General features: G+C 26.5%; 2 protein-coding genes across 10 annotated transcripts; both read right to left on the reverse strand.

The window, feature by feature from the left end:
* Nucleotides 1–185: 185 nt before the first annotated feature.
* Nucleotides 186–1,734, reverse strand: LOC127068982 (single-pass membrane and coiled-coil domain-containing protein 4 homolog). Of its 3 annotated transcripts, XM_051005509.1 has the most exons (3): nt 1,399–1,734; nt 1,153–1,254; nt 186–1,072 (listed from the first exon to the last, which is right to left on the reverse strand). In XM_051005509.1, exon 3 carries the CDS (start codon nt 1,063–1,065, stop codon nt 886–888), a length of 180 nt encoding a protein of 59 aa, XP_050861466.1. In that variant the 5' UTR covers nt 1,066–1,072; nt 1,153–1,254; nt 1,399–1,734; the 3' UTR covers nt 186–885. The 3 variants fall into 3 exon arrangements, with proteins under 3 accessions (XP_050861466.1, XP_050861465.1, XP_050861464.1); XM_051005508.1 differs by lacking the exon at nt 1,153–1,254 and having other exon boundaries at nt 186–1,069; nt 1,399–1,730; XM_051005507.1 differs by lacking the exon at nt 1,153–1,254 and having other exon boundaries at nt 1,399–1,667.
* A 1,524-nt stretch (nt 1,735–3,258) lies between these two features.
* On the reverse strand, nt 3,259–8,999 carry LOC127068963 (nicotinate phosphoribosyltransferase). 7 transcript variants are annotated; one of them, XM_051005448.1, is made up of 11 exons: nt 8,567–8,994; nt 7,934–8,104; nt 7,718–7,844; nt 7,350–7,561; nt 7,050–7,168; nt 6,758–6,951; nt 5,796–5,981; nt 5,091–5,325; nt 4,686–5,006; nt 4,443–4,571; nt 3,259–4,366 (listed from the first exon to the last, which is right to left on the reverse strand). In XM_051005448.1, exons 1-11 carry the CDS (start codon nt 8,637–8,639, stop codon nt 4,289–4,291), a joined length of 1,845 nt encoding a protein of 614 aa, XP_050861405.1. In that variant the 5' UTR covers nt 8,640–8,994; the 3' UTR covers nt 3,259–4,288. The 7 variants fall into 7 exon arrangements, with proteins under 7 accessions (XP_050861405.1, XP_050861406.1, XP_050861413.1 ...); XM_051005449.1 differs by having other exon boundaries at nt 5,100–5,325; nt 8,567–8,990; XM_051005456.1 differs by lacking the exon at nt 7,934–8,104 and having other exon boundaries at nt 7,350–7,595; nt 8,567–8,999.
* Nucleotides 9,000–12,626: the final 3,627 nt, after the last annotated feature.

Here is a 12,626-nt window from a genome sequence, read left to right on the forward strand (position 1 = left end):
CATAAAGCAATATATACTATATTACTCGCGCGATCAATGTTTGTATTTTTAAATAAAAAAAAAGTATCAGAATTATATTTTTTATATATTTAATAATAAATTTTCTTTTTATTAAATTTAATCAATTAATATAAAATAGATAAAAAGGGTAAATATATGACTAAGTGATATATGAATATCAAAAATATATTTTCATCATATTGGACCCATGTTTATTTCTTAAATGTTTTACAAAATAATTGTCTATAAATTGCATTTGATAATTCGTAAGATCAATTATTAGATACAATTTATTTAATCTTAAGCAATTTCCCACACAAAGATATGGTATGCTTCAACAATATATATTCTGATACAAGCTATTAACATGGTGCAAACATGTACAATAATTCAGTATATTACATTTAATATCTGTACACCATGTTATAGGCCAATCTATTCTCTGTACTAAACATGTGTGTGTATGCGTGTACCAAAACATGCAGAATACAGGAAACAAAGATATGAAACACTCATTAAAGAAGCATTTTGATATATCTGTCTTATTATAGTATCATAATATTTAAAACAGTATACATTCGATAAAAAATCTTTCATATTCAATAATTGTATTAATTAATATTTTATCACTTTCAGCAGATTGATAATTTTTCTTAACTAAGGTATTAATATTTAATATATAATGTATAATTCTACCATATATTAATGATAAAATCTTTTTGATAATATAGGCAGTACATCATATTCTTCATTTATATTTTAGTTTTTCGATTTATAACGATCACAGTTAAACTGTTTTGCATATAGAAACAAATTCCAGGAACTTTCCTTGCAATTTTAAAGTTATAAATCTTTTTTAATAATACATAACAAAAGTAATGTAAATTAATATTCTATTACTTTTGGCCGAGTTTTAATATAAACATATGCGGCTATCATTATAAATATTGCAGCCATTGTTGGTAGAACAACTGTAAAAATTCGTTGCTTGTTTTCAAGAAATTCCTTTTTGCGTTCCTTCTTTTGCTTATTTGTTTCTTTTGTTTTACCTTTTAATTGACGCATTATGCTGCTGTAAAATATAAATTTCTTTTTATTCATCTTATAATATTGGAATGCCCATGTAAAAATAATTTATAAATAAATGTTTACTTAAGAAAACAATGTACTTTATCAGAAAATCCATTTCAATGTAAAGTTAAAACAAAATTATATTTTTTATATAATTTTTATTCTATTTATATATGCACATATCTGTTAATAAAATTATCATATATTATTAAGATTTACTTTTACATATGTCAGTAAAGCATAATATAACATGCGGTGTTTACGAATGTTCCTTAATGTGAGTTTAAATGTAATTGATATAATATCTATGTATATACAAATAATTACCAAAAATTAATATCTTGTTTATTTAAATATTTGATTGAAAAATGATTTTCAATTGACAGATGTATGATTACCCAGTACGAGATTTATCTGCACACACGTAACTAATAAGCAAACAACACAACTTAATATCACTCTTGCCACTTCCGTACACACATACGAATAAATTGAGTAAACTGTGCCATAAACTAATTAAGTCATAGATCGAACATTTTATTCCGTTCTGTGTTATCATTATAACAGAGAGGGATTGCGACGCCTCTCTAGATAAGAATTATAACTAAAACTAAAAATAAACATTTTCATGAACAAAATTATATTTCTATGATTAAAATGTATGTTAATCAACTATTGTAAATGCAATCTATAAAAATTAATTTTTTAGATGTACTTAAAAAATTATCGCACATTTGAATATAAAATTATTTCTCATTAGATAACAACAATAAATTATAGCAAATTTTATAAAAGTACGATTGTTTCATTATATTATACATATTTACATAAAGGAGAGAAATATAAATAATCATTTATTAATTATTTTCAAAAATTATAGTTTCTGATAATAGATATACGAATATGTTACCTTAAACTGTTCATTATCAGTGGAATAGAACGGGATAAAATTTTCGATCTATGACTTCATTAGTTTATGGCATAGTTTACTCTATTCGTATGTGTGTACGGAAGTGGTAAGAGTGATATTAAGTTGTGTTGTTTGCTTATTAGTTACGTGTGTGCAGATAAATCTCGTACTGGGTAATCACACATCTGTCAATTGAAAATCATTTTTCAATCAAATATTTAAATATATATAATACCTTAAACCGTTCATTACCAGTGGTTTTATAATAGTTTATGTCAGCAACGAATCCAGCTGTAATTCTTGACTGATATTGACGAAAAAGGTTAAATTTATACAAATATCTAGTACTTAAGTAACCATTAATTCGATGATAGGGTAGAATACATACATATAAAATATATGTATAATAAATAATAGCAAAAACAATAGAAAGAAAATCACCAATAAATATTAAAAATTTTGAAATACGTTGATATAATGAGCACAAGTACAATAGAAAATGTGATATTTAAGCTGAAAATAGTAAATAAGAATTAGTAAGAACATGTAAGAATAAATAAAAATAAAATTTTTTAGGATGTACTTCTAACAAACAATAACAGAATTTTTCTATATGTAATCTGTTTATCTATCGAAATACACTCAGTGATATAAAATGTAAATAATTTAATGTTTAATTAGAAATAGAGAAAAGATATTGAAAATACACTGAAATATGCAGCCATTCGCCCGGTAGTACTTGCGTTATATATATAATCTAGATTTAAATTTCTATATATCACAAGTTATATCGAGACAGATCTCATCACGTGAAGTTGCTGTATGCAGCGATCCACAAATTTACTTTAAAATTCTGGTTCCGAATTATCACTATTCAACACGATCTTTCGCCACCCTTGGTGAAAAGAACAGAAAATTCAGAGTTCTACATTAGAAAATATACGCTAATTATCTGTATTAACGTAATGGTAAAACCTCGTTATAATTTCCAGTGTTACGTAAATTTGAAAGAGCGATGATTGGTTGAAACAGACATTTTAGACACGCATGCGCAATGCATATATACTTGCGATTGTATATCTAATTTAATTTATTAATTTCTATTTGTAATCAAAAAAATAATATTCCATACAAAATTTAAAGATCAAAAAGCCATTCAAAGATTTATTAACCGGTAATGTAAAATTAAATAATTATTTTCTTACTTGCTAATTCAAATAAATTTTTATATGTTTGTCAAAACTGTGTGTGTGTGTGTATATAATGAGAAAGCCGGGTAAAGCGATCACAAGATACAGTAAATTTATTGCGAAATCGGTACATCCGATAAAGAATTATCTACGATAACAACCATCGCATTCGAAGTTATCTTCCTCTTTTTCGCAGCAAGCATACCTCTCGTGGGCCTATCGAAAACATTTGGAACATCTGATCTAACCTATTTTTATTCTTATCTTATCGTTAAAAATATACCTAAATTTACCCATTATTTTCTTATTTTCTGTAGTATCAATATTTTTATTGGTGATTCTTTCTTAAAGGTATTGAGGAATATTATATATTTTTTTATAACTAAATGTGAATTATTGTGATATCTCAGTGATCATGATATATAGGAATTTACTTTTATATAATTTGTGTGTAGGTGTGAATTAAACTATGAAGGTAGAGAAATATTGTTTCTTGAAAAAATACTATCAAAATTTAATCTGATTTAGCTACCGAAAGCTTAATATTTTCTAATCAATATTTACATTTATATCACATGATTAATTTTTTCACTATACAACATAAATATATTTATATGCGCTACTAATAAGTAATCATTTGTCATAAGAAACGCATTTAAGTAGTTTATATATATGTATATGTATATATATATATATATATATATATATATATATATACCTATGTGTCTATATATGTGTATCTCTTTGCCCTTCAAAAAATAAAACAGATTAACGTTACTTGTATTTCTATAAGAGTTCATAAATTCTCAAAGTAACAAATTGTTGCAATATTTGTAACAAGGCATTTTACTGAAGCGTGTATGTAAAATAATATAAATAGAATATTAGATATACATACGAAGAATTTGTACATGTTATCAAAGTAGCACGATATTTCGTATTGTTATAGAACTAACAGTGATTCTAATTCGTGGAAGTACAAAATATATCTCTAATATTTAAAAAATTTTTTTTAAAATGTATCGCACAAAAATTTGGATGACTTTTACATATTTTTGAATCATAGATAACATCGTTCATTTTTCAACAATTTAAGACTCAGTAAATATCTAGAGCTTCACGAAAGTTCTCCGATAGGTGCATTTTGCAACCACAAATTGTGTATAAAACTATACAGATTATCGCTAACAGCCACCTGTAAATTATTATATATGAAATAGTTTATTACTTGTAATATCTATATATCATATACACGTTTTTATGTTTTTTACCTTATACGGTGTAGGGTTCAAATTTCTTTTATGATCATTTCTTAATGTTTTAAGAGATTCTTGTACTCTATCTCTAATTTGTATTAATGTTGGTAAAGGTTCGCAGAGTTTACCATTTTTCCAATATACCTTTAAATAAAATAATAGCAACCTTTAATATCAAATATTTTAGATTTCTTTTCATATTTAAGAATATTCATTTCAATAATATAAAAATAGAATATTAATGTAAATTATATTTACTTTGTGCAATGGTTCTACATGTGTTGGAATAACATATGCTCTTTTTGATTCTTGAAACGGATGTCTACAGAGAACTTTCTGTTTTATTTGTGGTGCTTCTTCAGTTGATCTTTGCAATATGTCAATCAATGCATATCCGTCTGCACCATATAATCTGTATGCATTCTTTTTACCAGGAATATTCATTTTACCAACTTCTTGACTAAGCTTGATTCTTGGTTGATCATTAATTTCAACCATCTTATATACGCAACCTAATGCTGGTTGCCTTTGACATGTTACAAGATGCGTACCAATTCCAAAACAGTCAATTTTGTGACTCTATGAAAACATTTATATAAACTAAAAAAACCTGGTTTAGAAATAGCCATTATAAAAAGCTAATATAAAAAATTTTGTCATTACATGTTTTACCTGTTCATTTAAACTTATAATTGTTTCTTCATTAATATCATTTGATGCAACAATTGTCAATTGTGCAAACCATGGTATATTATATTTAACAGCAAGTTTTTCAAAGATATCTCTAGTAGCATTACTAAGGTATGCCAAATCACCGCTATCAAGACGAATTCCAATAGCTTTATAATCCAAATCATTTAAGGCAAGTGCAACGGCACAAAAATTTAAAATGCCACTCCTAATACATAGAAGAATAATAAAATAGACATTCACATATATGTTAAAGAACATATTATTAATGTGAAGTAAATAATCGATAAGAACAATTAACCCAATTAGGACTTATATATAATTGCACATGCAAACATATATACATTACAGCTATTTAAAATGAAGTGGAAGATTTAAGGGGCTGAATTGGGAAGGGCACTATATAAGATCACAAAGTTATGATAATGAAATCCCATAAAAAAGCTTTTACATTGATTAAAACATGTTAAGCTTGCTTCATAATGATTGTATTATGAAAGCAGTAGGATGCAATGAAGAATTATCATTTTTCAATTTGTCTGCTTTACAGAAATGAGGACTTTAGTCAAACTTAATGAACGTTAAAATTTTTATTATTAAAAAAACGTTTAATATTTCATCGATATAATTATGAAACCATTATATCTCAGAAAGCAGACAAGTGAGAGTATATCGTACCTCACATAGAGCTCACCCAATTCGCCTCGTCTTAAAAAGCCGTTCTTGTGATGCGAAGTGGGTTCTGATATAAGCATATTGTTTTTCACACCATTTTGAGTATATGCACTGGATCCTTTAGTTAGAAGCTTATTCTTTACATTTAGGCTGGTTATAAAGGTCTTTTGTTTGGCTGATGCTTCAATGCTACAAATACATTTTTCTTAGCCAGCAACAAATATGATAGTGTATGCCTACTATAATCTTTATTTTGGCAATACACAGGCTTGATTATCTACTACTTAAGAAACATGTATGTTTTCTTAATAAGTATAAAATTTTTATTTAGAATAACTGCGAAATACAGTATATATTTGTTATCATGCTATTAGATAAGAGCATGTTATCATTAGAAATATATTCTATGTACATGTAAATTCTATAATCCATGTATTATTTCTTTCAAAAAATTCCTGATAAATTCTTAGCATTACAAGACAGACTGAGAGATTTAACTTAATTATTATTAAGAATATTACTTATATTTTATGTATAGTATAATTATCTATAAATTATAAGTATGTACGTTACATGACAATACAATCATGTAATCCATAGTTAAAATACTTAACATATTTACTTGTAAAGTCATTACTAACATTTACAATTAATTTATATAGATATTTTATTTTTGTACATTAATTTTTTTTTAAATTTAGTATATTAGTGAAATATTAATTTGCATTGTATTTTTATGATAGAAATAATTATGATAAATTTTTTAAATAGTTTATTAATATTAGTAGCAAACTAAATTATGCATATATTAATGATAAGATTATCAAAGAAAATCAGCATTGAATATCAGATCATGTCCCATTAAAAAAAAGAAAAAAAAAAAGCTCCTCAATAAAAATAAAAAATTATATTTAGAAAATGTAGAAAGAATTAAAAATAATATAATAATAAGTAACAGTACATACCTTTTAACATCATATGTGTCTACAAGAGCTGTAAATCTCTCTGGAAAAGCTATAGCATAGCTAATTAAGGCAGCTAATTCTCCATCCGAAGCTTCAGACACTATACCTCCTATATCATCAGCAATAGCATCTCGATATTTTGATGCTAACTCCAAAAGATCAAAAACTTCTCCTGTTTGTTTATGAGCAAGTGTCTGGAAATATTTGATGAAAATGTCGCGGTTTTAGTATCACTTATATAAATATATTTATGATAAATAATATTCTAATATTTAATTTAATATATACTCACTTTGGCTTTTAAATCATCAATACTTATAAAAGATGTAATGTACGAATGTGCATGAGTTCCACTCACTGGAATATTAAATAACTTTCCAGCTAATACATTACTGGTACCATCAAATCCACCTATAACATAAATAATACTAATATTATATGTAATTATTTTTTATAATATTGATTTGGACCATTCTGATTATCTAGTACAATTGCAGAATAAGACAGTGTATTGATTTTATTTTTTATAATTACGAATTTACTCTCTTAAAACAGTATTATATCATAAGATTACATTAAGAATATGACGAACCAACGTAGCTGTATTTAGATGCACTTAATCCTCCATCTGGACCTTGAGCTCTACGAAGGCCAAACTCTAACAATGTAATATTTTTCCCAGCAACCAACCGATATCTTGCTGCATTAGTTGCCATCAAACTTGCATAGTTCACCAATGTTAGTAAAGTTGTCTCCAACAGTTGTACTATTATTAATGGTCCTTCAACTCGTAGCAATGGAATTCTATATATGTTAATACATGTATCTGAATCTGGTACTTTAATAGATATAGTAAATTAATAAATCTCTAAAGTCATTCATAATTATTTCAAGGAATACAATATAATTTATGTAAATTGTAAATTCTACAAATCATTTTTCTAAATTATTAATAATAACCTTGGAAAAGTAACAGAGCCTTCTTGCATTGCATAAATAGTAACGTCATTTAGATTGACATTTTTTAAATAATCAAAGAAAGCTGGATCTACTGTTGCTGGCATTGTAGATTTTATATATTTGATATCTGTAATATAAAATTATAAGTAAATAATTAGAACTAAATATTCTGTAATAAATCAATCATTATTATACACATTTTCTGTATAGATATACCACTGTTTGAATACTGAAATTTCTCCAGAAATTTAATACATTCTTCTAGACCAGCAAAAATTGTAAATTCTCCTTGAAAAGGGTTCTTTCGAAAAAATAAATCAAATACAGCATAATCATTGATTTTACCGCTTTTCCAATAAGCATATGCCATTGTAATTTGATATAAATCTAAAAAATTATTTAACTATTAATTCTTTTATGTAATCTATAAGCAATATAAGAAAATGAGCAGACTATTTTTTTACAAATCTTAGTTATTTCTAAATATGCTAACATATAATGATTATATATTAACTCTAATTCTATTTTTGTGTAATAGTATATATTAATAATAAAAATAACTGTACTGGCTTTATCAAAAAAAGAAAAAAGAGAAAAATATATACTGCACCAATAAATCGTACATCATCGATTCCGAAAAAAAGATTGATAAAAAAAAAAAATTGCAGACGACAAAAAAGATAAAAATTTTTAATTATTTAGTTACTATCATTAACGTAATATTTCAATTAACTATATAAACAAAATTGAAATATGATCCATACGAAGAAAGTTTGGAGGTTAGTTTGTAAGTACCGGCTTTAAATGATTATTTATCATGTTATTCATGAAAACAGACTACTTAAATACCTGTCAAAAGAGGCTGAACAACAGCATTCTGCCGTAATTGACACCATGTTTTACAGTCGTCATCTGACATCATTTTGAAAAATTTATTTTCTTTTGTATCTGGACAGTCTGCTATTTCTTGTGCGTTTTTCGTTTTATATATATATCGTTTATATATATATATATATGTATATCTATATATATCTATGTATATATATATATTTATTTATTTGTTTTTTCTCACTAACGTGATACTTCAACAAACAAATAATATAAGTATTAGTAGTATTACACAATGTACACGGCACAATACTTAGTCGTTCACGGTTACTGACGAACTGACATGATTTAAAGAAGTCCACAGTAATATACGATCGCGTACCCTCTTAGAATCGATAGGAACGTTTGAAGGACGTTCAGACGGTACATGCATGACCTGTTATTCCGCCAGTCGTCGAATCAGCTGTTAAATAAGTCATGATGCCCGTTGCTTTACATATTCTTTTTCGTTTAGAAGTGACTTATCAGTAACTAGTATGCTAGTATTAGAGAGGAACTACAATATTTCACATTCTATCTATACATTAGCAGAGAACTTTTCATTTCACTTTTAATCATTAGTTAAGAATAAAATATGGAAAAAAGTGTGACCTTGAAAGAAAAAAATGACTGATCATTTAAAAATTCGCGGTTAATGCTTCGCAAGATGTAACTTTTAATAGAAAATTATTATGTCAATTGATGAAATATTTAATACATGAAGTATTTCAACGTATTATATGCAATCTACAATCAATGTTTTTATGGATGAATGTTCATCATAATTATAGAAGAAACGATACCTGTATGTATCTGTATTTTTTACATTTTTTCCTCTCTCTCTCTCTCTCTTTCTCTCTCTCTCTCTCTCTATCTTTCTATTTCTTTTAGTACTTATTGTACGAGCAAAGTGCATGTCATATATGCATATATGATATATGTGTGTATATATATATATATATATATATGCACATGAAAAACAACATGCCACGTGTTCAGAAAATTTTAGTCGTATTTAATGTTGGAACCGAATCAGACATAATTTATTTTAGTTTGATCGATATCAAGTATCGATACAATTATCATATAAACATTTGTTACAACTCTAATACGTATGAAGTAAAGCGAATTAATTAATAATTGAAAGATATTTTTCTATATGGCGTCAAAAAATTGCAGAAAATGCTAAATCGATTAAATATTAAGTATATTAAATATTTCGAGGCGCCAATTATTTTTATAATGTAAATGCATAAAAAAGAAATTTTATATATATATATATTTATATATTATATATATATATATATATTATAATATATATATATATATATATATATATATATATATATACGCACGCACACACATTGCAAAATGCATTTATATTGTAGAAATATGTGAGTTTGTATGTATATACATATATATTCTTTATGCTTCAATTATATTTCACATGTAGTTTTTATCGAAATGATATAAAATTTTACGTCGTAATAATTCTTCACATCGCGCATCGCATTACGTCATAGGTCTCTTAGATAAGATCTCTAATTATAGCGAGCTCTTGCAGTTAATCCATACAGATTTACAGTTGTAGCGTTTACATTTAATTTCAAAATTCTCTTTTATTATAGACGTTAAACATAATGTTCATTTATTAATAAAAGAAAAATTCATACTCATTCTTTTTTTTAGTCGTATTTCAAGAGAGAAAGAGAGTGAGAAAGAGAGAGAGAGAGAGGGAGGGAGAGAGAGAGAGAGAGAGAAAGAGAGAGAGAGGGAGGGAGAGAGAGAGAGGGAAAGAGAGAAAGAGAGATAGGGGGGAAGAGACAAACAAATAGAAAAAATCTATCTTTTCTATTGGTTTGTTTATAAACTTCAGAATGATCTCATAATTGTTATTAAACAGACTATTTATTAGGAGAGAAAAGAAGCGTATTTCAACTTTCATATCATACGCATAATTCTTGCAATTATATTCTAAGGATATAATAAATCAAGTTACCAGATATATATTTCCTTGATATTATATATATATATATATACATATACATAAAGATAGACTCCGATCACATGACGAATAATACTGCGGTTCTATCTCCACCTCTTCCTCTCTCTGTTTTTCTTGATCTTGTTTGTTATTTGCCGCAGAAACGAGAAAAACTTTTTCCAGTATATCTAGAATAACACGAAAGTGGTATGGGGCGTTTATAATAACCATGTACCACCCGGTGAGATCGGCGATGAATAGTTTCGATTAAACACCTATCGTTAGGGGCAACACGATGCTTTAAACTTTGACCTTGCATGTAACGTTAGCCCGCTCTACAACAGTTTTTATTTTTCCTTTTATCTTCTCCTTGACACATAGAAAATGCGATGGAAGGAGGAAAATCCGCATACAGTGGAAATGAAAAGTATTCACAGGATGAAATAATATAGATCGTATGATCCTCCTGCAAACTAATTCATAATAGAGACAATCGAAATCAGAGATTGTTTTTGAGAGAAGTGCAATTTCTTCGAGAATTTATAAAGGTTTAAAATTGTTGATAATACTATGATTTGTATCTTAGAAATAATCTTTTAAGGGTTTATAAAGAAAAAAATTTAAATAAAAAAATTTTAATAAGCCTTTAACGAATACTTCGTAAATCTTTGTAATTTGAGTAATATTATTACTCGCAAAAACGCACATGTAAATAACAAAGTGTACAAAACCTTCGGAAATGTTTGAATACTAAATTGTTACGTCAGAATGTTGTATATCACTGATTTTGAATATCGCATGTGCATGCATATTTATGTAAGAATTTCATTACTTCACTTTTACAGATATTTTTGATATACGAAGCGATATTTCATTATTAGTCATTTCATTACTGTTTATTAACATTTCTTAGATACGTCTCTCGTAATCGTTTAAACGTTATCTACCCACATTACACATTTATAGAAGTCATCGAACTTAAAGAGTATTTCTTTTTTTTCACAGATTTCTCTTTTCTGATTTATTTGCCAAGAGATCTTAATATATTGAACAAAATAAAAGGAATCGAAGCAGTTTAGTCATTATATTACACAGATTCATCTAGAATTCATTTATAGAACAATCGTGTATTTTGTTAAATGGATCGTAAGTAGGAGCAGCCTTAACGCGTCATCAGTATGTGGCCGATTGAAAATAGAAAGAGCGTTCTAGTTCAATGACCTGTAGTTATTTACAAATAAAAGAACTCGTACGAACAAAATGGCATCGCCAGAGGATAATATCTTGTCATAATTTTTCATTTCTATCTTATTAATTCTTACTAATGATTCGAACAATTATAAAATTGGTATGGCAAATTTATGTTATTTATTATATTTAATATCTCATAAAAATTATTTTAATACGTCTATCTATAATACTTTATATATTCTTCATTTTTCGTTTGCATAAACTCGATTAGATAACAAGCTAATATGGAGCTAAATATATTTCGAGCGCTTAATCATATTCTTTCGTATATTTCTTTATGAATTGGAAATTAAGAGGTCAGAATAATTCTCCATTGTTGAACATCTTTCAAGTAATATAATAGAAATATCCTTGAACAAAAATAGTTTACTTTCAAGTGATATAGATACTACTTATAATATTTAAATCCATAAGAAATATATTCGTTTGCGATGTAAATTTGTAAATATAATGTTGTAATAGATACAATTTACTTTGTACATGATTCATAATACGATATATACCCGACGAATAATCATGTCATAAAAATTATTACACGCGTGTGTAATTGTCACGTTGCTCAACATCGTCTCTCAACTTGATAAAACACTTCAAAAATATAACAAATTAATAGGAATCAATTAATTATATAAATACGCTTATTTTATACAACCAGTTTATTATTGTGTCACAGATGGTATTATCAATAGTGTTAAATCATTGTTCAATTCTATAAATGATCATTTGGTATTTGTCTGCTGTATAATAACGCTAAATTAATTGTCTGTATTACTGGCACTTTTGAAATGGCACTAACTCCTAATGAAA

This window comes from Vespula vulgaris, chromosome 14 (genome assembly GCF_905475345.1).
Source record: "Vespula vulgaris chromosome 14, iyVesVulg1.1, whole genome shotgun sequence".
Classification (NCBI taxonomy): Eukaryota; Metazoa; Arthropoda; class Insecta; order Hymenoptera; family Vespidae; genus Vespula; species Vespula vulgaris.

What these genes read in the sequence shown, in the direction of transcription:
- LOC127068982 (XM_051005509.1), bottom strand. Translation starts at nt 1,065, where the DNA reads ATGCGTCAATTAAAAGGTAAAACAAAAGAAACAAATAAGCAAAAGAAG.
- LOC127068963 (XM_051005448.1), bottom strand. Translation starts at nt 8,639, where the DNA reads ATGATGTCAGATGACGACTGTAAAACATGGTGTCAATTACGGCAGAAT. An exon ending in TTGGGTGAGCTCTATGTGAG is followed by an intron (nt 5,326 to 5,795) that starts GTACGATATACT and finishes TCTATGTATTAG; the next exon opens with GAGTGGCATTTTAAATTTTT. An exon ending in ATGTAGAACCATTGCACAAA is followed by an intron (nt 4,572 to 4,685) that starts GTAAATATAATT and finishes TTTTATTTAAAG; the next exon opens with GTATATTGGAAAAATGGTAA.